This window comes from Thermobia domestica, chromosome 1, assembly GCF_964235325.1.
Source record: "Thermobia domestica chromosome 1, izTheDome1.hap1.1, whole genome shotgun sequence".
Lineage (NCBI taxonomy): Eukaryota > Metazoa > Arthropoda > Insecta > Zygentoma > Lepismatidae > Thermobia > Thermobia domestica.
This window is the reverse complement of record NC_137454.1, coordinates 176,657,358-176,675,863: the sequence shown is the minus strand read 5'-3', so window position 1 is coordinate 176,675,863 and position 18,506 is coordinate 176,657,358. Positions and strand designations below refer to the sequence as shown.

General features: G+C 36.2%; 1 protein-coding gene and 1 non-coding gene across 2 annotated transcripts in view; one reads left to right on the top strand and one right to left on the bottom strand.

The window, feature by feature from the left end:
• Positions 1 to 1,189: 1,189 nt before the first annotated feature.
• On the top strand, positions 1,190 to 1,261 carry TRNAH-GUG (transfer RNA histidin (anticodon GUG)). The gene has a single exon. It is a non-coding gene; the product is annotated as a tRNA-His (tRNA).
• Positions 1,262 to 12,467: 11,206 nt separating this feature from the next.
• The window catches only part of LOC145691485 (insulin-like growth factor-binding protein-related protein 1), an 89,509-nt gene continuing 83,470 nt past the window's right edge, over positions 12,468 to 18,506 (bottom strand). The window contains exon 5 of the mRNA XM_081766903.1: positions 12,468 to 13,819. Within this exon, the coding sequence (XP_081623029.1) occupies positions 13,814 to 13,819 (6 nt within the window). The 3' untranslated portion in view covers positions 12,468 to 13,813. The remainder of the gene's footprint in view (positions 13,820 to 18,506) is intronic.

Below are 18,506 nucleotides of genomic sequence, written 5' to 3'. Positions count from 1 at the left end.
TGTGTGTGTCGAAGCACATTATTTTTTTAAGGAAATAGAGATTGTAGTACATTTATTGGGAGTTACAGACAGATTCCATGTAGAGCACCAATTACATATCTATGTCAGCTTGCAGTGAAGAAACATCGTCTATAGTATTAACGACTCTGAAGAGTTTACAGTCATCAGCGGAAAACAGTATATTTAATGATGAGGTCGAGAAGATGCTAGATAAATCGTCCATATACAATAAAAACTAAAGCGGATCTAGCACGCTTCCTTGAGGCACTCCGGATAAGACGGTACTAAATGGAGACACGGATCCAGGTAGAGTAACACGTTGTTCTCTCCCTGAGAGATAACAGTCTAGGAAAGAGAGGAGTGTACCATGAATATTACGCTCATGTTTTTTTTTTTTTTTTTCGAAAAAGATTTAGGATTTAGATTTCTGGGCTCTCAGCATCTAGGGCCATTTTGAGGGATGACGTCCCTCGGTAAGTACACTATCCGAGGAAAGAGAAGGAAGGAAGTGGCCTGGGACCTATAAGTTAGGAACCATCCCGGCATTGCCTGGTGTGAATGAGGAAACCCAGGAAAACCTCATTCAGGGTGGCTGGCCTGAAAAAGTGTTTTACACTTTTTTTGACCGAGTGCCCCCACCGGGAATCGAACTCGGACTCCTCGAACCAACGGGTATTGCCGAAAAAGTCTGTCCATATTATATAGGTGTCTGATAAAGAATATTTCCCTGTAGTATATTTAAATATCTTTTCTGCATATTTTATTCATTTAATACGTACTTTTTGTATAGATTTCGCGTTGAATCTGAGCTTCAAACTCATCTTTTCTGTTGTCCATTCCAACGTATCGATAAACATTTAAGAACTGAACGCAGAAGGTATCTAAAGTCGTTGGAGACAACTTACTGTTAAAGACAGAGAACCTGTTTTTCTAAACGAGATCAAGTTCCAAAAGAGAATAGGGAAAGGAATTCATAATTTGTGATCAAGTAATAGGCCAACACGACGTGTGATGTCGCTACCATACTAGAGCAGAACAAGAGACCTAGTTATCAGATGCGGGGAAAGCAGAGAGACATTCAATGATCTTTCTCTCGCGAACTTCTGGTCACTTGACCGGAGATTAGAAAAAAGTCAATCTTGCCTAACAACTTTCAAAGTAAAGTATACTTTTGTAGAGACAAGCAATAGCCGTGATCGTCTAGTGGTTAGGACGCTGCGTTGTGGCCGCAAAAACCCAGGTTCGAATCCTGGTCACGGCATTGGGTCTCAAAAAATTTTGCTTTGATACAATTATAACCACAAATTTTAGAGTTTTAAATATATTTATCTCCATGTTTAGCTTAAAATGAAATGCGATCTCTTATTTTTAAACGATTAGCACATTTGCCTTTTGAGTAGAAAATTCGTTCGACTCTCGACCTTTGTTGGACTCTCTGTGAAACTTTGGGTAATTGATTGCACAACATCGTCTCGTTTCAGCACTGATTCATTTGGGACAAGACCTGCTTGTTTAAAGTGAGATCCGAACAATTACTCAAATTTGTATTCGAAGGAAGTAACTCGTCGGGGATCGAACTGGTAACCACGCCAAAAATAAGCGCATCTAGTTCGGATTCTGCGTCAAACTGTAGGTCCACATTCCATAGAGCAGCGGCACTAAGAAGATAAGGGCCCTGAGAAACCAAGTCGCACTTACGATAATTTCTGCTTTGAGAAGGATAATATAACACAAGAAATTTAAGAATTTAGTGTTGTTATTTGAGTCAATTGCCATATAAGTCCAAGTAAACAAACAAGTAAACTTTAATATAAATAAATAATATGTTTGGGATTTTATCACCTTTATCTTTGTTCTTTTAGGGACAAAATAAAAGGACAAATCACATTGTGCTGACAGCTATAACTGATTATGTTAGTAGGAAGCTTGAACTTACTTAATTCAGGCCTGAATATCTATTTAACTCTCTTCTTGTACTCGGCGTCTTACATAATGTTTCTTACAGACATACTTTCGGGGAAACAAAGCCTTTCCCTTTGGAGTTCCCAATGTCATTCTACCTTTATATATAGTAAATTAAATTGTGATTACATATTACTGTTGTCAGGGCACGTGCTTTAGCAAATAATGTCCCACTGCAGTCCCCTTGCATCTTGGCTGTGCCCTCCCGGGACCCCATTCCGTACCAGACTTCGCAAAATTTTGCTGACCGGAAGCAACGTAAAAGCCAAAACAAACAATTGAAACTGCGACTTCCATAACTGCACAAATCCAGCTGAAGAGATATTGAGAAACTCAATAAAGATTGAATATTTTGTGAAAATGTGAACTTGGAAATCAGACTTTTTTCATCTTTACACTTTGCTGAATAACAAATGTCACTAAGTATGCAAAGAAATCTGATTTCCAAGTTCACATTTCCAACAAATATTCAGTTTTTATTGAGTTTCTCAACATCTCTTCAGCTGGACTTGGGTGGTTATGGAAGTCCCGAATAAAGTTTCTAAATAATAATAATAATAATAATAATAATAATAATAATAATAATAATAATAATAATAATAATAATAATAATAATAATAATAATAATAATAATAATAATAATAATAAACTCGTATGTTGCTTTATTCTCAATTGTGTTGAATGTAACATTACTATTTCATGTTATATGTAGGTGAATCTACCTGTGTTCAACATTTCCATATATGTTAAAAATTAATTTTGGATCAACGCGTAACATTGCTGATCAGAGTTATACAGTACGAAGAAGGATTCAGAAAAAAATCACAAATAAAACAAGTAAAATGTTCTTGTCTTCTCTCAACCAACTATAATGGCTCTTTATTTGCTTTATAGACAGTCTGAAATTCAGTTTTCTCACCATTACAACCTTTTCGAAGTCTTCGTGTGATCAGTTACACTAAAGTATTGATTTTTGTTTACAACTGGCTATTCTTATTAAATTGTATTAGATTAACAGATTTCAGATCAGCTTTTGACAGTCGACAAGTAATACACACGTTCCAGAAATGGTTAATTTATAATGTATTATACTAGTGCTGTAACTAGACAAGGGCAGCTGGGACAATGCCCTGCCATAAGGACCCCGAGAAACCCAGTCGCACTTACAGTAATTTCTGCTTTGAGAACTGATTAAAGGATAATTTCGAATATACAGAAGAATTTAGTGCTGTAATATGAATCAATGTCATGGATACTTCAGTCTTCTCCATTTCAGCACCAGAGGGGAAAAAAGGAGTGTATGATTGTATATATTCTTTTGCATAACAGTAACTCTTAATAAGACACAAGAAGACAAGAAGATAAATCAGATTTTCATTTATCAACAAGGAGCCAAGACGACATGAAAAATCAATTACCGTTGAGTACATTTTTCCAGTCGCTGCCTTAGTCTAGATTTTTGGGTAGCTCATATTCTGGCCACATTGTAATTTCTATGGATGGCAACACTAATTATTCTTCTGATTAGTATTTTCGGGTGTAGAATAACATTATCTATTACTGTGGTAAGTTACATTTCATTATCTCTTTTCATTTACGAAAAACGGGCAAAACAAAAATTGTTAGCTTTAGAAAAATATTTAGTAGTCTACCCCCTTAATGTTATGATGTAATTAACAGTTTTTAAATGTTAACACATCCTAAATTCATTGTTTACACTCCACACACTATAAGATGTCTAGCCAAGAAAGAAAGAAAAAAAAGAATACATGCTACGTTTCCTTTTTAGTTTAATTATTTATTGTCCTTTTCTTCTTTCACATGTAAGGATGAAGCATATTATTAATTTATGTGGCAACTGTTTGGAAGACTGTGGCGCTACAATTAATTACAACACTAAATTTAAACCTGAGCTCCTTTATGCATTGGTTTATCTGATCTAGATTGGATTGCATTATTTTCCTACCCAACTTGGATACCGAAGTGACTGCAAGGTATTAAGAGAGTGCGATAAAACGAATGAGCATCTAAACTTACGTTCGGTTCTAGCTTTAGAGAAACAAATGAAAGAAATGAAATAGTGGGTTCAATGTCCGATTGTTGTGTCTTTTAAAGTTAAAGAAGACAGATGATAAATGAAAATGAATGGCGACAGAACAATCTATAAAATAAAGACAAAGTGAAATTAAATATAAATATCACGAAGTAATTCACAGATACAACGTTTGTTTAAGTTACTTATAAGATAGCCTACTGGAATATTTAACATATAAACGTACTGTACGCATCAGAAGTGATTCCTCTGCTACATTTTCCTGTGCGTTTTGACCTTCATCTTTCCACGAGTTCTCTCTCTATTTTTTTCTTTTCTTCTTTTCTTGTTGTTGACAAACATTGTACAGTACATGTGAGTTTTCTCGATGTTCTTCTTTTCTCTCTGTTCATTGAACTGAGCTCTTTATAATCCGCTCATATAGTCATCTATGTCAATACACTCCGTCCAAACAGCTGGACTAATTTGAATGAAGCTTAGAACACGAGCAATATTTATACCAGATTGTCTAAAAAGTATTGAGCCTTTGCAGGCCAAATTTCAGAATACACACAGAATACACAATTTGAAAATAACATTATGGAACCACATATGCACCATTTTCTTCGAACACTTGCCACTTTTCGGCGATATCACAATTCCGTCACTGTCGAACTTCTGTAATATCTGGTCAAAACATTCTGACAAGTGGTTTTTAGGAACCTTTTTTGAAACTGAAATAACACCATTCAGAAAGTTCTGCAGAGGCCAAAACAAATGATAGTTTGGCGGTGCTAGACTCGGGCTAAACGTTGGATGCATTAAAACCTGTCAAGTTATCTCAGTTTCTGACGGATCGTTACTGATTTGTGCGGACTGGCATTATCAGAGTGGTATATGACACCTTTTCTATTTACCAGTTCCAGCCTTTCTTTTGACCTACTAGGTGTACTCGCTCTAACTGTCGACAGAACAAGTCTGAGTTAGGGATGGCCACAAAGTTCCGGTTCCGGCGGAACCGGTTCTCGGAGATCCGGTTTCTAGAACCGGTTCCGGACATGGATCCGAAAACCCGGTTCCAGAACCGGATCTTAGGAACCGGTTCCAGTCTGGATCAGAAAACCCGGTTCTAGAACCGGATCTTAGGAACCGGTTCCAGATTTGGATTCGAAAACCCGTTTCCAGAACCGGATCTTAGGAACCGGTTCCAGATCTGAATCTGAAATCCCGGTTCCAGAACCGGATCTTAGGAACCGGTTCCAGACTTGGATCCGAAAGCCCCCAAAGACCCGTAAAGGAGGCACAAATTTCACCTTCAAAACACTGCAAAGAGAGCCATGCGCTTGTGCCCTCCCCGCCCAGACTCGCTGTGCCCCCAGAAAAAATTTTGGGCCACCAGTGGTTTTTTTTTTTTTTTTAGTTTGGTCCACCAGTGGGTGTTTAGCCAAATGAGTTGGCCAGTTTGCCTGTTTAACCATTGAGTTTGCCAGTTACCCAGTTTATTTAGCCAAATGAGACAAGCGGCCACCGCCTGGGCGCCTGCCTGTCGCTTCCACCATTTCATCTAGCAGACTGTTCACAGCCTTCCAGCAGCTCAGGTTTAGCGTAGGGATCGTCACAAAGTTTCGGTTCCAGACCTGGATCCAAAAACCCGGCTCCAGAACCGGATCTTGAGAATCGGTTCCACACCTGGATCCGAAGAACCGGTTCTAGACCTGAATCCGAAGAACCGGTTCCAGATCTGGATCCGAAGAACCGGTTCCAGACCTGGATCTGAAGAACCGGTTCCAGACCTGGATCCGAAAAACCGGTTCCGGAACCGGATCCGTTCAGACCCGAAAACTGGTTCCAAGAGGAACCGGTTCTGGCCATCCCTAGTCTGAGTCTATCGTTCTGTCCAGAGGCAACAGTTCGTGATGCATTCCTCCAAACACACGGCATAGCCTTACTGTGCATTAGTGTGGGCTTTGCTACAGACTATGGAGCGAATCCTTGCTTCGACCACGATGTGTCTCGTAAATTGTCGACTTAGGTTTTCCACTTTCCATCGCTCGTAATTAACTGTTTCAGAAATTAGTCTAGTTTCTTACGTTTCAGTAGAGATTCAAGGGGTGAAATTCGATCGAATAAATGTCTGAGTGAAATCATGTGACACACAAACGTCGAGCTTCTTTTTCTGGACAGCTTCCTCCAAGTGGCTTAACACCGTTTGGTAATGGATATTTAGGTCATTAGCAATGTCCTGACTGCTTACATTCCGATATTGCTCGACTTTTGACAGAATATCGTCCACTTTTTCTATGATTGATTACTCACTGGGAGAAACGTCTTGAACATCAACATTCCCAGAATAAAAGCAACCACCTTTTGGCTGTTGTGTTTGATAAAGTATCTTGCCTACAAATAGCATAAATTTGTGCATGTGCCTCCGCAGCATTCGCCCCTTTATCGAAATAAAATTGTAAAATCTAGCGCAGCTTTGTGAAAAGTTCAGTCATCTTCACGGCGTATTATCTTATCTGATTTTAAGAATTCCAACATTTTTTGCACGTCTACTATCTTCAACTGTCAGCTGTCAAATGACGTCTGGTCTGACCGGCTGCAATTAATATATGCTGAAATTTTGGACACTAACGCCATCTTGTGTGCAAAAGGTTCAACACTTTTTAGATTATATATGTGAATTGAACGCACCATATGTTATGACACTCACAAATATATTAACGTGTGCTACAAATTTCTAACTGGAATGATTTAGTATCTTAGAAACTTTTTATACTTGGGGGTAGAGCGTAGCTCATCTGAAATTTGTAACAGCGTGTATTTAAACAACTCGAGGATGAATTTAACTAATCTTCTTAGGATAAGAAATGAAATAATTAATTTCTTTTGGATATTTTTGGCATCAAACCACAAGCTATTAGGACTCGAAATGGTTTTAACTATAAAAATCTACTAAATCGTAATGGCACAGAAACTTAACCATTATGATTATCCAACATCGTAAAATACATGTTATACTCACAGGTAGTTCAGCTTTGATGATCTTCAATCGATGTCTTTTCACTATGCGATCTTAATTACAACTCCCCAGTCTACTCTCCATCCTCAACCAGCACAACCCCTTTCCGCGATTCAGATGCTTCCTGGTTGTAGCGTAGAGCTTAGCTCAGGTCTCCTTATGAAATGTCTTACTTTGTTATTTCCGTATAGGAAAACTTCCTATAATTGTGGTTTGATGCCTACGTTATCTGTTTTTATTTTCCTAAGTAGTTTGAATATCGCTTCCTTGTTTTATAATAAACAAAATAAATTTACAAAATACATGTAAGGATTTTGGGTACTTTACAATATATATTAGTGAGGGTCGTAACGTATTGCGCGTACAATGCACAAGAGAATCAAGTCCATTTTCGGTCATTTTAAATATAATTCATCTTGATTATCTCTATTCATGTCCAAGCATTGTATACAACTTTTGTAAAGTAAGAACTTTATTAGTTTTACATGTACTTAACCATACCGTACAAACTTTCTGTTTTATCTTCCCCACAACTTTAGTAATTTGACTTGATACTCGTGCTATGAACACTTCATGCATTCTGTATGTCAGTTCGTTCTGAAAAGTTCCCTGGTGTATGGTTGGATCCAATACTGCATGTAGGTGGCGTATGTTTGCTGCGGATACAAAATTAAGAAGAAATACCATTCACTTCTCTACATACTTATTTACATTGGCGCGAATACGAAGAGCAGCCTGAGCACAAGAAGAAATGCATGCGAGAAATGCCTAAATTCAACACTACCTACTGATCATTATCATCATCATAGACATAGGTTTCTTGCTGGCATCTCAGGCAAGGTTACCATATGACAGAAGTTAAGTACGAGAACTCTTTTAGATTTCACAAATATATATCACTCAAGAAATCTTTTAATAGTATAGCAAGAAAACAATACCGATTACGGAAATGTTAATGTAGTGCTTCAGGTCAACATCTATTGTATATCTTTCAACTAGAATTTATATCTGTAATATTTCATTACCTTTCATTTAAACACAGTAAATTTTTGAGTTGTGTATTATTTTCATTCTTATAGTTTTAATCCTTAAACTATAAACAATAGAAGATGACTTCAATTCAGAATCACATTTAAATATTTTTAAGAGTCTAGTCCTCAAAACTACTTGTTTTGTCATACTAGTGTGATTCCAAAGCCAAATATTTTACAATTGTATATATAATGAAATCATAAGAAATTAGAGGTACCAGCATTAGTATTTAGAAATGGATTATACTATTATTCTTGTGTTTCTGCTTCATGATATTTTACGACTTCTAAGTCTTATTACAAGACTAGTAGTTTTGAGAAATAGCTCCCTGTTATTTTTATGTGTAAATTAGTAAATAAAGTTGTTCAAATTAAATTTATTATCGAAGCAAATCCCACCAAAAGTACACAACGAAATCTGGCCATCATGTTCATCTGCATTATTAAACTGGGATGTCATTGTAGCTGAAGCAGTTGTCTGTAATCCACCTAAAAAGAGAGCATTTCCCCATTTTCCTAAAAATCTGCCCGGATCATTTTAAGGACCGAAGGGGAGGACATGTCTGGGTAAAAGAGGTCGTCTAGTAACCCTATTTTCGGGTAGCTTCTTCGTCTTAAAATAGCAATGCTGTTTGCAGGTTTGTCGGTGAGTGAGTTCCGGACTTAGAGGGAATAGACCTTGCCTCTTATTTGAAATAAGTAGGCATACGTAGTGCCAACATAGGTGATCCGTAGAAAATACAGCGTCTCTCATTGACTCTGTGAATAGGCGAAGTTAACGAAAGAAGTGATTCTGTGAATAGGTAAGGAATGAAAAATCCAACATCTTCCTGGTCTGGTTGAATGTGAAGAAAATATACGCCAAATCTGCGAAAGCACTAAGTGAAGAAGGATGATTCGTCTCGGTGACTCAACAATGAAATGATAGTTGCTGCTGCTCTTATATAGCCTACTGCTTGTTCCTTGTCTATGACTGAATGCCTCCTCCAGCCAATGACATTGCACTATGTTGTGAGGAAAGATGTATATCACCCTTCGTAGTGCCTTCCAAGGTGGACACTGTTTGACTTTCAGGACATACTTGGAAACTGACTTCTAATAATTCCAGCATTGCATTCTGCATGAGAAGAACATGCTTGGAAAATAGATACTTCGTCTCTTTCAGTATAGGCAGATGAAACTGATTTTGTTAATAAATAAAGGGAGATTAAAGTCCCGCAAAACGTTGGTAGGTCCTTTAAGTCCATAGAGGAAATATTGTGTTCCGTAGACTTCTAACCTGGGATGATTTTGATATAGAAAGCGCTGTGTATTTCCGTACGTAGATGGACATCTTGTTGTTGGTAGGCTGTACAGGCGACCTCTGAGATGGAGTATTCCGTTCCTGGATGGCCTGACGATCAAAGCAATAGCGATTTTTCCGGGCGAAATAGCGTTGAGTGACTGGGGGATCCACTGTAGTTGGTCGGATTGCCTCCCTCGTTATTGATGCAAAATACAAGAGCATTGCGGTTTGTCTTGCTCCATTCCATTGTACATCGTAAGTCCAGTGGGAGTTCGGGCACTTCATACAATAAGGTTTGGCATGACATGCTGCCTGGTAGTGTCGGAAACTCTGGCACTTATAACATTGCAGAAACACTAGCACCTGGTAAGGCTCGATTTTGATCTTGAAGTGTAGCAGGAGGTCTTCTCTAAAAATGTTTGCAGTCTCTGGCATTTTCTTTAAGATAAGGAGAAACAATGGAAGCGATGTTCTCCGTTGCTCTAGTGTAGGAGCCTTCTTGATTATCTACTTCACAGTTTGAACTGGGAACTGTTTGAGTTTAAAAGCCTTAGATGAAGTCTTGAGGTCTAGTATCAATAGACAAGTTTCGGTTAACGACCTATAAAGGTAAATGTTTTATAGGCTTTGTGTAGCGTATTCCGTTGTATTTAGTTAACAGATGTTAATGACCTGAATATAATCCGAGAGACTAGAACATTTAACCTTGATGAAGCCTTTCATGATGGTAAATATAGGTGCCTCCTGGCAAATTTGCTTGATTAGGTGAATAATCTCATATCCTTGAGCAGGAAGGCAATCATAAATGTGTATATGCATGTATATTGTCTACTTGGAGCATCCAAGAATGCAGTTGTGAAATTAGTTTCCATCTGAGCGTCTGGCGTGGAATCAGCGAGAGCTGCATATCGGTTAAATGTTGGCAATGGTGAAAGTGGCAGTGAGAGTTTGGATCGTCTCGGTTTCTTTTCCGGTTGGAATGAGTTATCCGCCACACTGGCATTTGCTCTGTTTTATCGTCCATTAATTGTAGCTTTTTTCTTCCCTTCTTAATCTTTCTTTCACCGTACAAATAATAAATGTTTATTACTGATACAGTATTATCAAGATAAACCAACCTTCCTATACACTTACGTTGCTATATGGACATTCTTTCTCACAGTGGGTTGCTTCCTTCTCCGTACCTATATTTATTTGTTTTTAACAAGTGACTTACTCGGATATTTCATTAAGAAAATTACATGAAATAATTTTAGACTATAAAACAGTGAAGCACACATATTTTAATGAAATTATAATACATGCCATTTACTTGTTCATTAAACCGTCGTAGCACGTGCCGCGGAGTCACATTCCGCGGGTAGATAAATTTTAGTTTTCTTACAACTGTTAAAGGAGTTCGTGCTGTAAAATATACATGGGCATGGAACATATTAATCAATTTAATATTTCTTCAAAACAAAATACACATTAAAATAAGATAAATAAATATTGCGGAGTGAGACTCTGCGGCGCGCGTGTCTTGATATTACAATTCACCACGCGGGCTATGGAGGATTAAAAAAATAGATGTTCAGAAAAGGGTGTATGCCCTGTGACAATATTACTACAACACTGCTGGTCCCAGAATTTACGTATCATGTAACAGCGAACTGTCGCAAATTACCTAACTTAACTGGCTTTCACTCTCTAAAAGAACTCTTAGTTGCTATTTTACTAATGTAATTAATCACGATTCACTTGCACTCATTGCCTCCTTTGCCTCAATTATATCATAAGATGATCAGGTAAAAATTTCGTTGAAGGTAGTTACATTTAGAGAATTAAACGAGTCAATCACAATATTACATCAAACTGCAAAAGGAAAATTATATCTGCAACAGTTTTCAAACGATTGTTTTTGAGAACCTTGTTCCGATCTTTTTTTGATGATCCTATCGAGTTGTATTGGCTTGATCGTAGCCCGAGATGGCTTGATTATCTCGTGAAAGGTTAATATCGAAACTATCATTAATATAGCTTACAAGAACATGATTACTTTCAGATTCAAAGCAAAAGATCCATCTATAAAATTTTCAATATTTATTCGAGCAATAAAGAAATTGGAAAACAATCAGTGTTTCATTTTTATAAACTAGTTGTTTAACCTTTAATATGTGGGTACCTGTGTCTCCGGATTGAGATTAAAAAGATCTACATTACTACTAGGGTCCGGAACTTCTAATGTTAGTGGACTTGCACTAACTTAGTAGATCTTCTTATTTAGTGAGATAAATTATAGCAGGATCAATCAGTCACTACACCGGGTAATTCAATAAAACGATATCAGGTAATATTTTTTATTATCATTAAAATATACATGATGAAAAACAAAACATGAAGCCATGGTAGTTCAGTGGTAGAATGCGTGGGGTCCCTGCTCGATACCAGCTTCCGCTAAATGTACTTTGTGGTAGACAAACACCATATGCATGTGTTTTCTCGGAGTTTCCTCCCACTTTCTTCATTCCACCATTATCATCGTCTCTCTGAGCCTCTTTCTCAGCATAAGCGTGAGACGTTAAACTCAAAAAATAAAGTAAAAATGAACGTAAAAAATTTTACTGATTTCAACGAATATTCGTCATGAAAGTTTAAGTAAATAAATGTTTAGTAAATTGACATTAATATCCTTGTTCAGGATCAAGGGCACGAGATATGAACCTACAATTTACGTAGTATCAGTAAGGCATCTAACTTCCATCTGGGCGGCCCGAGTTCGATATCCGGTGGAGTGGGGCTTTTAATCTCGTTCTACCCTGGTTCCAATGTGTCTCTGAGATTCACCCAGGCTCTTCCATATGAGTACCTGGAGCATCCATGGAAAGTAAAGGGATTCTGTTTGGTTACGGTAGTTTTGAGAAACAATTCATTCGTTTTTTATCTCTCCAATAAAATTTTGAATTTTGCAAATAGTGGTTTTTGAAGGTTCAACGATGATATGTTTTGGTATGTGTGTGTGTGTGTGCAATGCATCAAAAAACAAAGAAAAGAAAAGACATTGTGCCTTATTGTGGTCTGAGTTTACTGTACGAACTTACCTTTAGCATAACAAAAATAAGGACAAATAATTACGTAAATGAAAATGTATTATATATTGGATATGTTGTCTTTATTTACTATTAAAGTAATAATACAACAGCACATGATCTACACAAAGTTCTTATTTAAAAAAATGCCAACTAACGAAAAGACATTTGTTTTCGATCTTGTCTACTAACTCTATGATTCTTTGGCTGATCCTTCTCAAATCTCGTAGAGTAAGCTCTCTACAACATACAATTACAATCACAGATTAATATATACATATAATGACTATAAAAGAACAGCATTGCGAATGCATTTTTTTTAAAGGAGTCCAGGTGAAAATAACTATGCTTACATAAATAAAAGCTAGCAAATCAATATATTCAATGATGCTAGAATTACTTGAACAAAAGCACTAATGCGTATTACGTATATAAATTAAAAAATGACTATATCTCTATTAGAGATTAAATCGACATTATTTAAACATCGTAGTTATAACGTAGTTTTACCTTCTTTTTTTAAAAAAAATCAAAATTTAGTCTAGGCTTAGAGCAATTGATGATTTTTTTAAAAAAGTAAAAGTTATTTGTAATTTACGAAAATAAAATTTTCCCATAAAATATTCATTTCGACGTTGATCAACAACTTTCTTTCTTAATTTGAATATTATTAAAATTTTAATTTTATGATTAGTTATTTCATCCATTAATTTTAACAAGAATTAATTTTTACCACAGTATATACATAATGAAATATATATGTGTCTATGTTTATTGTTGTTTGTTTCTCATGTAATAGTAAAAAAAATCAAATTTACAATTTGAAACTATCTCTTGTTGATGTTTACTTTTGGGAACGATCTCCACTTCAAATTGTCTCTAGCTAGAACAAAAACTTCCAAAAAGTAGCAAAAAAAGATAGGATAATCATAAATAGGCTTTTTATTAATTGTATTTGGCTTTTTATCAATTGTGAACCTACCTTCCTGTTTACATGTTACAATACTCTACTTGTATTTTTACTTGTTAACGATATGTTGCTAGAGATAATGTCAATACTTTTGTTCGTTTCATCATTACTTTATCGTTATTCTTTTAATATTACTATCCAACGAAATATATAGTCCTATTTCTAATGTAAAACTTGCTGCTTTTCTAACTCTTAATATTATTAAAATCATCACATCTAACGTAACTCACTGGACCACTAAACTCAGGTACATGCTATGTTATAAAATGTAACGACCCTAAAATTATCAAAATGTTGACAAAACAAGGGTAATCTAGATTACGTAGCAAACAAGATGACAGCCTTCTCTTTGTTATCTCTTGAATACGCTGACAGAGAAGATGGTTGTTCTTTCCATATTCTTTCCTCCTTCGGACAGAGGCTTGCTACTGGATTATTTACTTTTAACCCTGTAAAAAATAATAATAAAATACAAACATTGTTAAAAATTATTCAAAAACTTATTGAAACATGTAACATCATAAACAACTCTGTGTAAGCCAATAGTATCACCATCAGCATACAAATCTCTTACATGTTCTTTCTAAGCTTATAATTAAGGTATGACCAGGAGGAGTTCTTTCCCCTGAAACCTTCAGTTGTTTAGGTAAATATATATAAAAAAAAATAAACAGTCAAGAATAGCTCATTTCATTACAAGCAAAAAAGAAATCCACTTTTGTTCTGGGATGGAATACAGAATCAAAAATTAAGATTTTAGTATTTTCAGCCCATTGTTTTTCCGAGAGAATGCAATAGATTTTATTTTATTTTTTTTAAATTAAACCTCTCTTTTATTACGGAGGTTTCGGTCCTTACTGATTTGACGAATTCTTGTTTTCACAAATTCAAGTTTTTTGTAGGAACCAGGAATTCATTTATTGCACTACTCTGACTATTCCAGTATTGCCTTTCTTCCCTTCATGTAAGTTCCAAATGGTTTTGTGTCTTGCAGGCAGATCAATTTACCTAGGTAAATAAGGTAAATACATTTGATAATAATATGTATTCATTTTATAATCAATTGTCAAAAGCTGTTAAAATCACACCAAACTTGTGCTAATTGTTCAATGTATTTGAAATGCTTCTGCTTGTATGTAGTTCAATAAGGAAAATAGTATTTCCTAATATACATTACTAAAAAGACTATGAATCCAAGGACTCGAGTTAGCTCCCAAAAATTATCTCGCCTTCTCTCCCCCTGTCTCAGTGTTCTGGCTACGGACCTGGTTCTTTGTCAACAATTTGGAACTGTGCAGTCAATTTCAAAAATGGTTTCTAGGCGTAAAGAGATTATAATTCTCTGTACGTTGTCTTGAACCTAACTCAAATTAGCCAGTACATTCCTCGGTTATTAACAAAATAAATCGTCGAGAAGAAAAATTGCTAGTCACGTACATTTTGGTAATTGTATAGTATTTATTACTTGGCAGAAACTTATCAGTTTAATATTTACATTTATTTAATTTAAAAGTTTTTTAGTAGTGTAATCCATTTTATTTTTTGCTAACTACTGAATGTTTTAGCCTCAATAGTGAGAATGGCTATAGAGATGTCTGAAGTTAGGAGTGTATATAATTTTAGTTATTTAGTGATGAGCGCAAGAGTATTGGTCTTTCAGTTTTTGCAAGAGTCTTGCATGCAAGACCAAGACCAGGAATCCCGATGAAAGACCAAGACCAAGGGGTGCAAGACCAAGACCAAGACTCTTGCGCAAGTCTTGCACAAGTACCGGTATTACTTGATCTTTTTTTTTTTTTTGATAGAATGTAAAAAAGGGAAAAATCATTACATCTTTCACTTGAATTTCCTGGCTTCAGTAAAAATGCCGCTGAAGTGGGTGTTCCCAGTAGCTTATGCAATCCATGTGAGTCGATCTGTCCCTGTAGCATATAGCTACAGTGTCATTTTCTGAATCGGTTGTTTATGTTTTCAGTAGATATTACTCGTTTTCAAGCCACACAAGTGTCATTCTAATCAAAGCTTGTTGCACACAAAGAAATGTGTCATTGGTACTGGATTACGATGCATTCCTGTGTTTTTAAACAACAATGATTGCTTATCGGGAAATCAGACACCATTATACAGGTGTGTGTTTCCGGAGTAAACTTAAACCTTTGCCCTTCGAGCTGGTAAAGTTTGTCGGTTCGTCCTGGGATAAATATGGCAAAAGAGATTTGTTTTGTACTCTTCAGTTGCTTTGCCCCAGACAGTCTGTTGACGAAACGCCACAAACGTCCAGTAAGAGGAAATTTGCAAAATATTATGCAAGTGGCGAGCGCAAAAAGTAAATTTCACGCGTACTTCTCAGTTATTGCGGGAAGTGAGAAGCATCCCTATGGGTTATGCAAACTATGAAAAAAATCGAAGAATAAAAATTAGAAAAACTTCAGGACTGAAAAGAGACATCTTTTATCAGTGCATAAGAATGAAGTGCACGAATTATTTCTAATAAAGCAGCAGCAAACTCGAAATATTGCAGATTTCTTTAAACATGGTTTGATTACAATCAATATAATTTTAACTTTTTTCTCTCTTTTATTGGCCAATATTGCTAAAAATATCATCATCATCATCATCATCATAGCTATTCTGTCATTATTGTCAGTTCAGTCAACTGAGAAGCTTCCTCAACTAGTCTCTTTGTCTTGACGTAGCAATTTTCTGTTTTAATGCCTTCCTTCAACTGCAGTCTCCTTCGCCTTCCCTCTTTTTCCTTCCACCATACCCTCTAGCATGTCCCTCATAATACAGTTCCTCCTCAGCCAATGACCCAACTAGTTTCTCTTCATCCTCTTAATTACATCTATTTTTTTCTCCCCTACTGCTACTATTTCTTACACCTCATTCGTTTTTCGTTCAACTCAGTTAATTCTTTCCTTTTTTTTCTCCATGCCCACGTTTCGAAAGTCTCCACGTTTTCCATCGCTTTTGCGCAATGTCCATGTTTCTGCCCCATAGAGTGTATATTGGAATCAGTAATACAAAATCTTAACATTTAATTGGAAGTTTGTTCAATACAAAGATTAGCTAATCGAGAGCGAAAAACAATTTGACGTATTTAGAATGTAAAAATAATTTTGCTATTCATGGTATTTCAGTAATCTAAGCCGTTTTGATTTTCTTTAATGCGTCTCACGGCTAGCTTTCCCAGTTTGGGAAACAGTGGAATATTGGATGTGTTGAAAAATTACGAAACGTTGTGATTTATTTTATAAATAGTGAAGCGTGGATACCTATTGAAAAAATAAATGTCATCGCCTATGTTGCACACTACCATCATACACGAAGGTAAACCATATTACATTTAGAAACATACATTGTATTTCCGTTACTATTGGCGCATTGTAGAATGTATTATCCCTTATATCCAGAATAAAATTTACCTATGAAAAGCATAAGATTTCTAAAAAGCAAGACTTGCAAGACTCTTGCAAGCAAGACCAAGACCAAGACTGGATGTGCAAGACCAAGACCAAAACTGCATGTGCAAGACCAAGAGCAAGACTACCCGGGTCTTGGTCTTGGTCTTGCATTTGCTCATCACTAGTTATATTTAAAGCGTTTTTGAAGCGAAGCTTAGATTTTTGCTTGTAGATATCTCTAATTACGAAAGTCAGAACATAGAATTATTGAATCTCTCTCATCTTTCGTTTCCCCTAATCCCATGTGATTTTCTCAATATCAAAATCCGTAAATTTATCTACCAAAATAAAAGACTATGAACTCTCTGATTGATTTATGACGGGATTTAATGAGGTCGTCAGCGATTGAGACTACGTCCATGTCATGATAAAGGACCAGAATTTCCTGCGCCCTCAGCCTACTGAAACTAACAACTAACTGCCGAATTAAAACTGACAGCGATATGTAGAAATATAAGTAAAGAAGCCTAATAAACAGTAAAACGGAGAGCCCAACGCTAGAAGCAAGAAAAGATACGAGGTAAAACAAAACAAATATAACGTTCAGCAAACGTTGGTGAACTCAGTGTCCCATAAAAACAAACCTATAATATATCCTAAAATACAGCTAAAATATTGATGCAACCCTAATTGGTATGTAAGGTTTGAATGTGCCGGATATTCTATAAAAATTTGCCAAAGATTCAGTGGAAATACATGTTCTTCAAATATGGACGGCCAACGACACACGTTTCCCAATTTCCTAAAATATAGTTTTTCGAGTGTAATTAATCTTCGCCTAGTTACAATTCACTTACCAGTGAGATCACATCAGATGCAGCACCTTGCATTCATCAAACAATGGTCCTGCTGCTGAGGTCTCACCAGAATGTCTTGCATGAAATGTGCTTATTGATGATATTTGCATGACTGTAAAAATGTTTAACGAATTGGTGCAAACGAGCACATCAGGAACCAAGAGCTGAAGTGAATTATCGATTGCAAGCTCCGGCAATGAATACTGGCGGTGCAGAGGAAATTTTGAACTGTAATATTTACGTTACGGCCAAAAATTTTCATTCCTGGAACCGCCCGTATAGAATATGTTAAAATCGGAATGCTACTCTAGAAACGCTTAGAACTCTTGCTAGTATTTCTGGGCATTTGGTTCCAGTTTGGCGTGTGAAAATCGAAGGCAAACTTCGGTAGAATCAGCAATAGGATGGAACACCACTAACGTGCTGTAAATAAAGAAAAGGCCTGGGCAATTCTTTGTTAATATGATTTTCATATACATGAACATAAATTACACTATGGGTATGTAGCATGAGTGCTCATTGCATAGGCTTGTAAAACTTATCTTCACACTGGAGAAGCGTAGGAACGATCAACAAAACAGCCATATGAGCGGCATAATTCAGAAGCCTCACTATTGAAGGCTAACAGTGTTTCGTTTAATTCTGAATAAAGACAAAGAACAGAACTAGTGTTGTAAATACCGATAGCTAGCCGTGTACGCAGGTGATGAACGAATAGCATACAATTGGCTAAATACGGTAAGCGAGTATAAGAATAAGCAACACTACCACATCTAACTTGAACTGAATTAGATTACGGTATAAGGTCGAGTGAGAGAGAAACTAGATCAGCACTCCCAAGTGTGGCTGGAAGAACCGAGCATGTCGTTAAATTT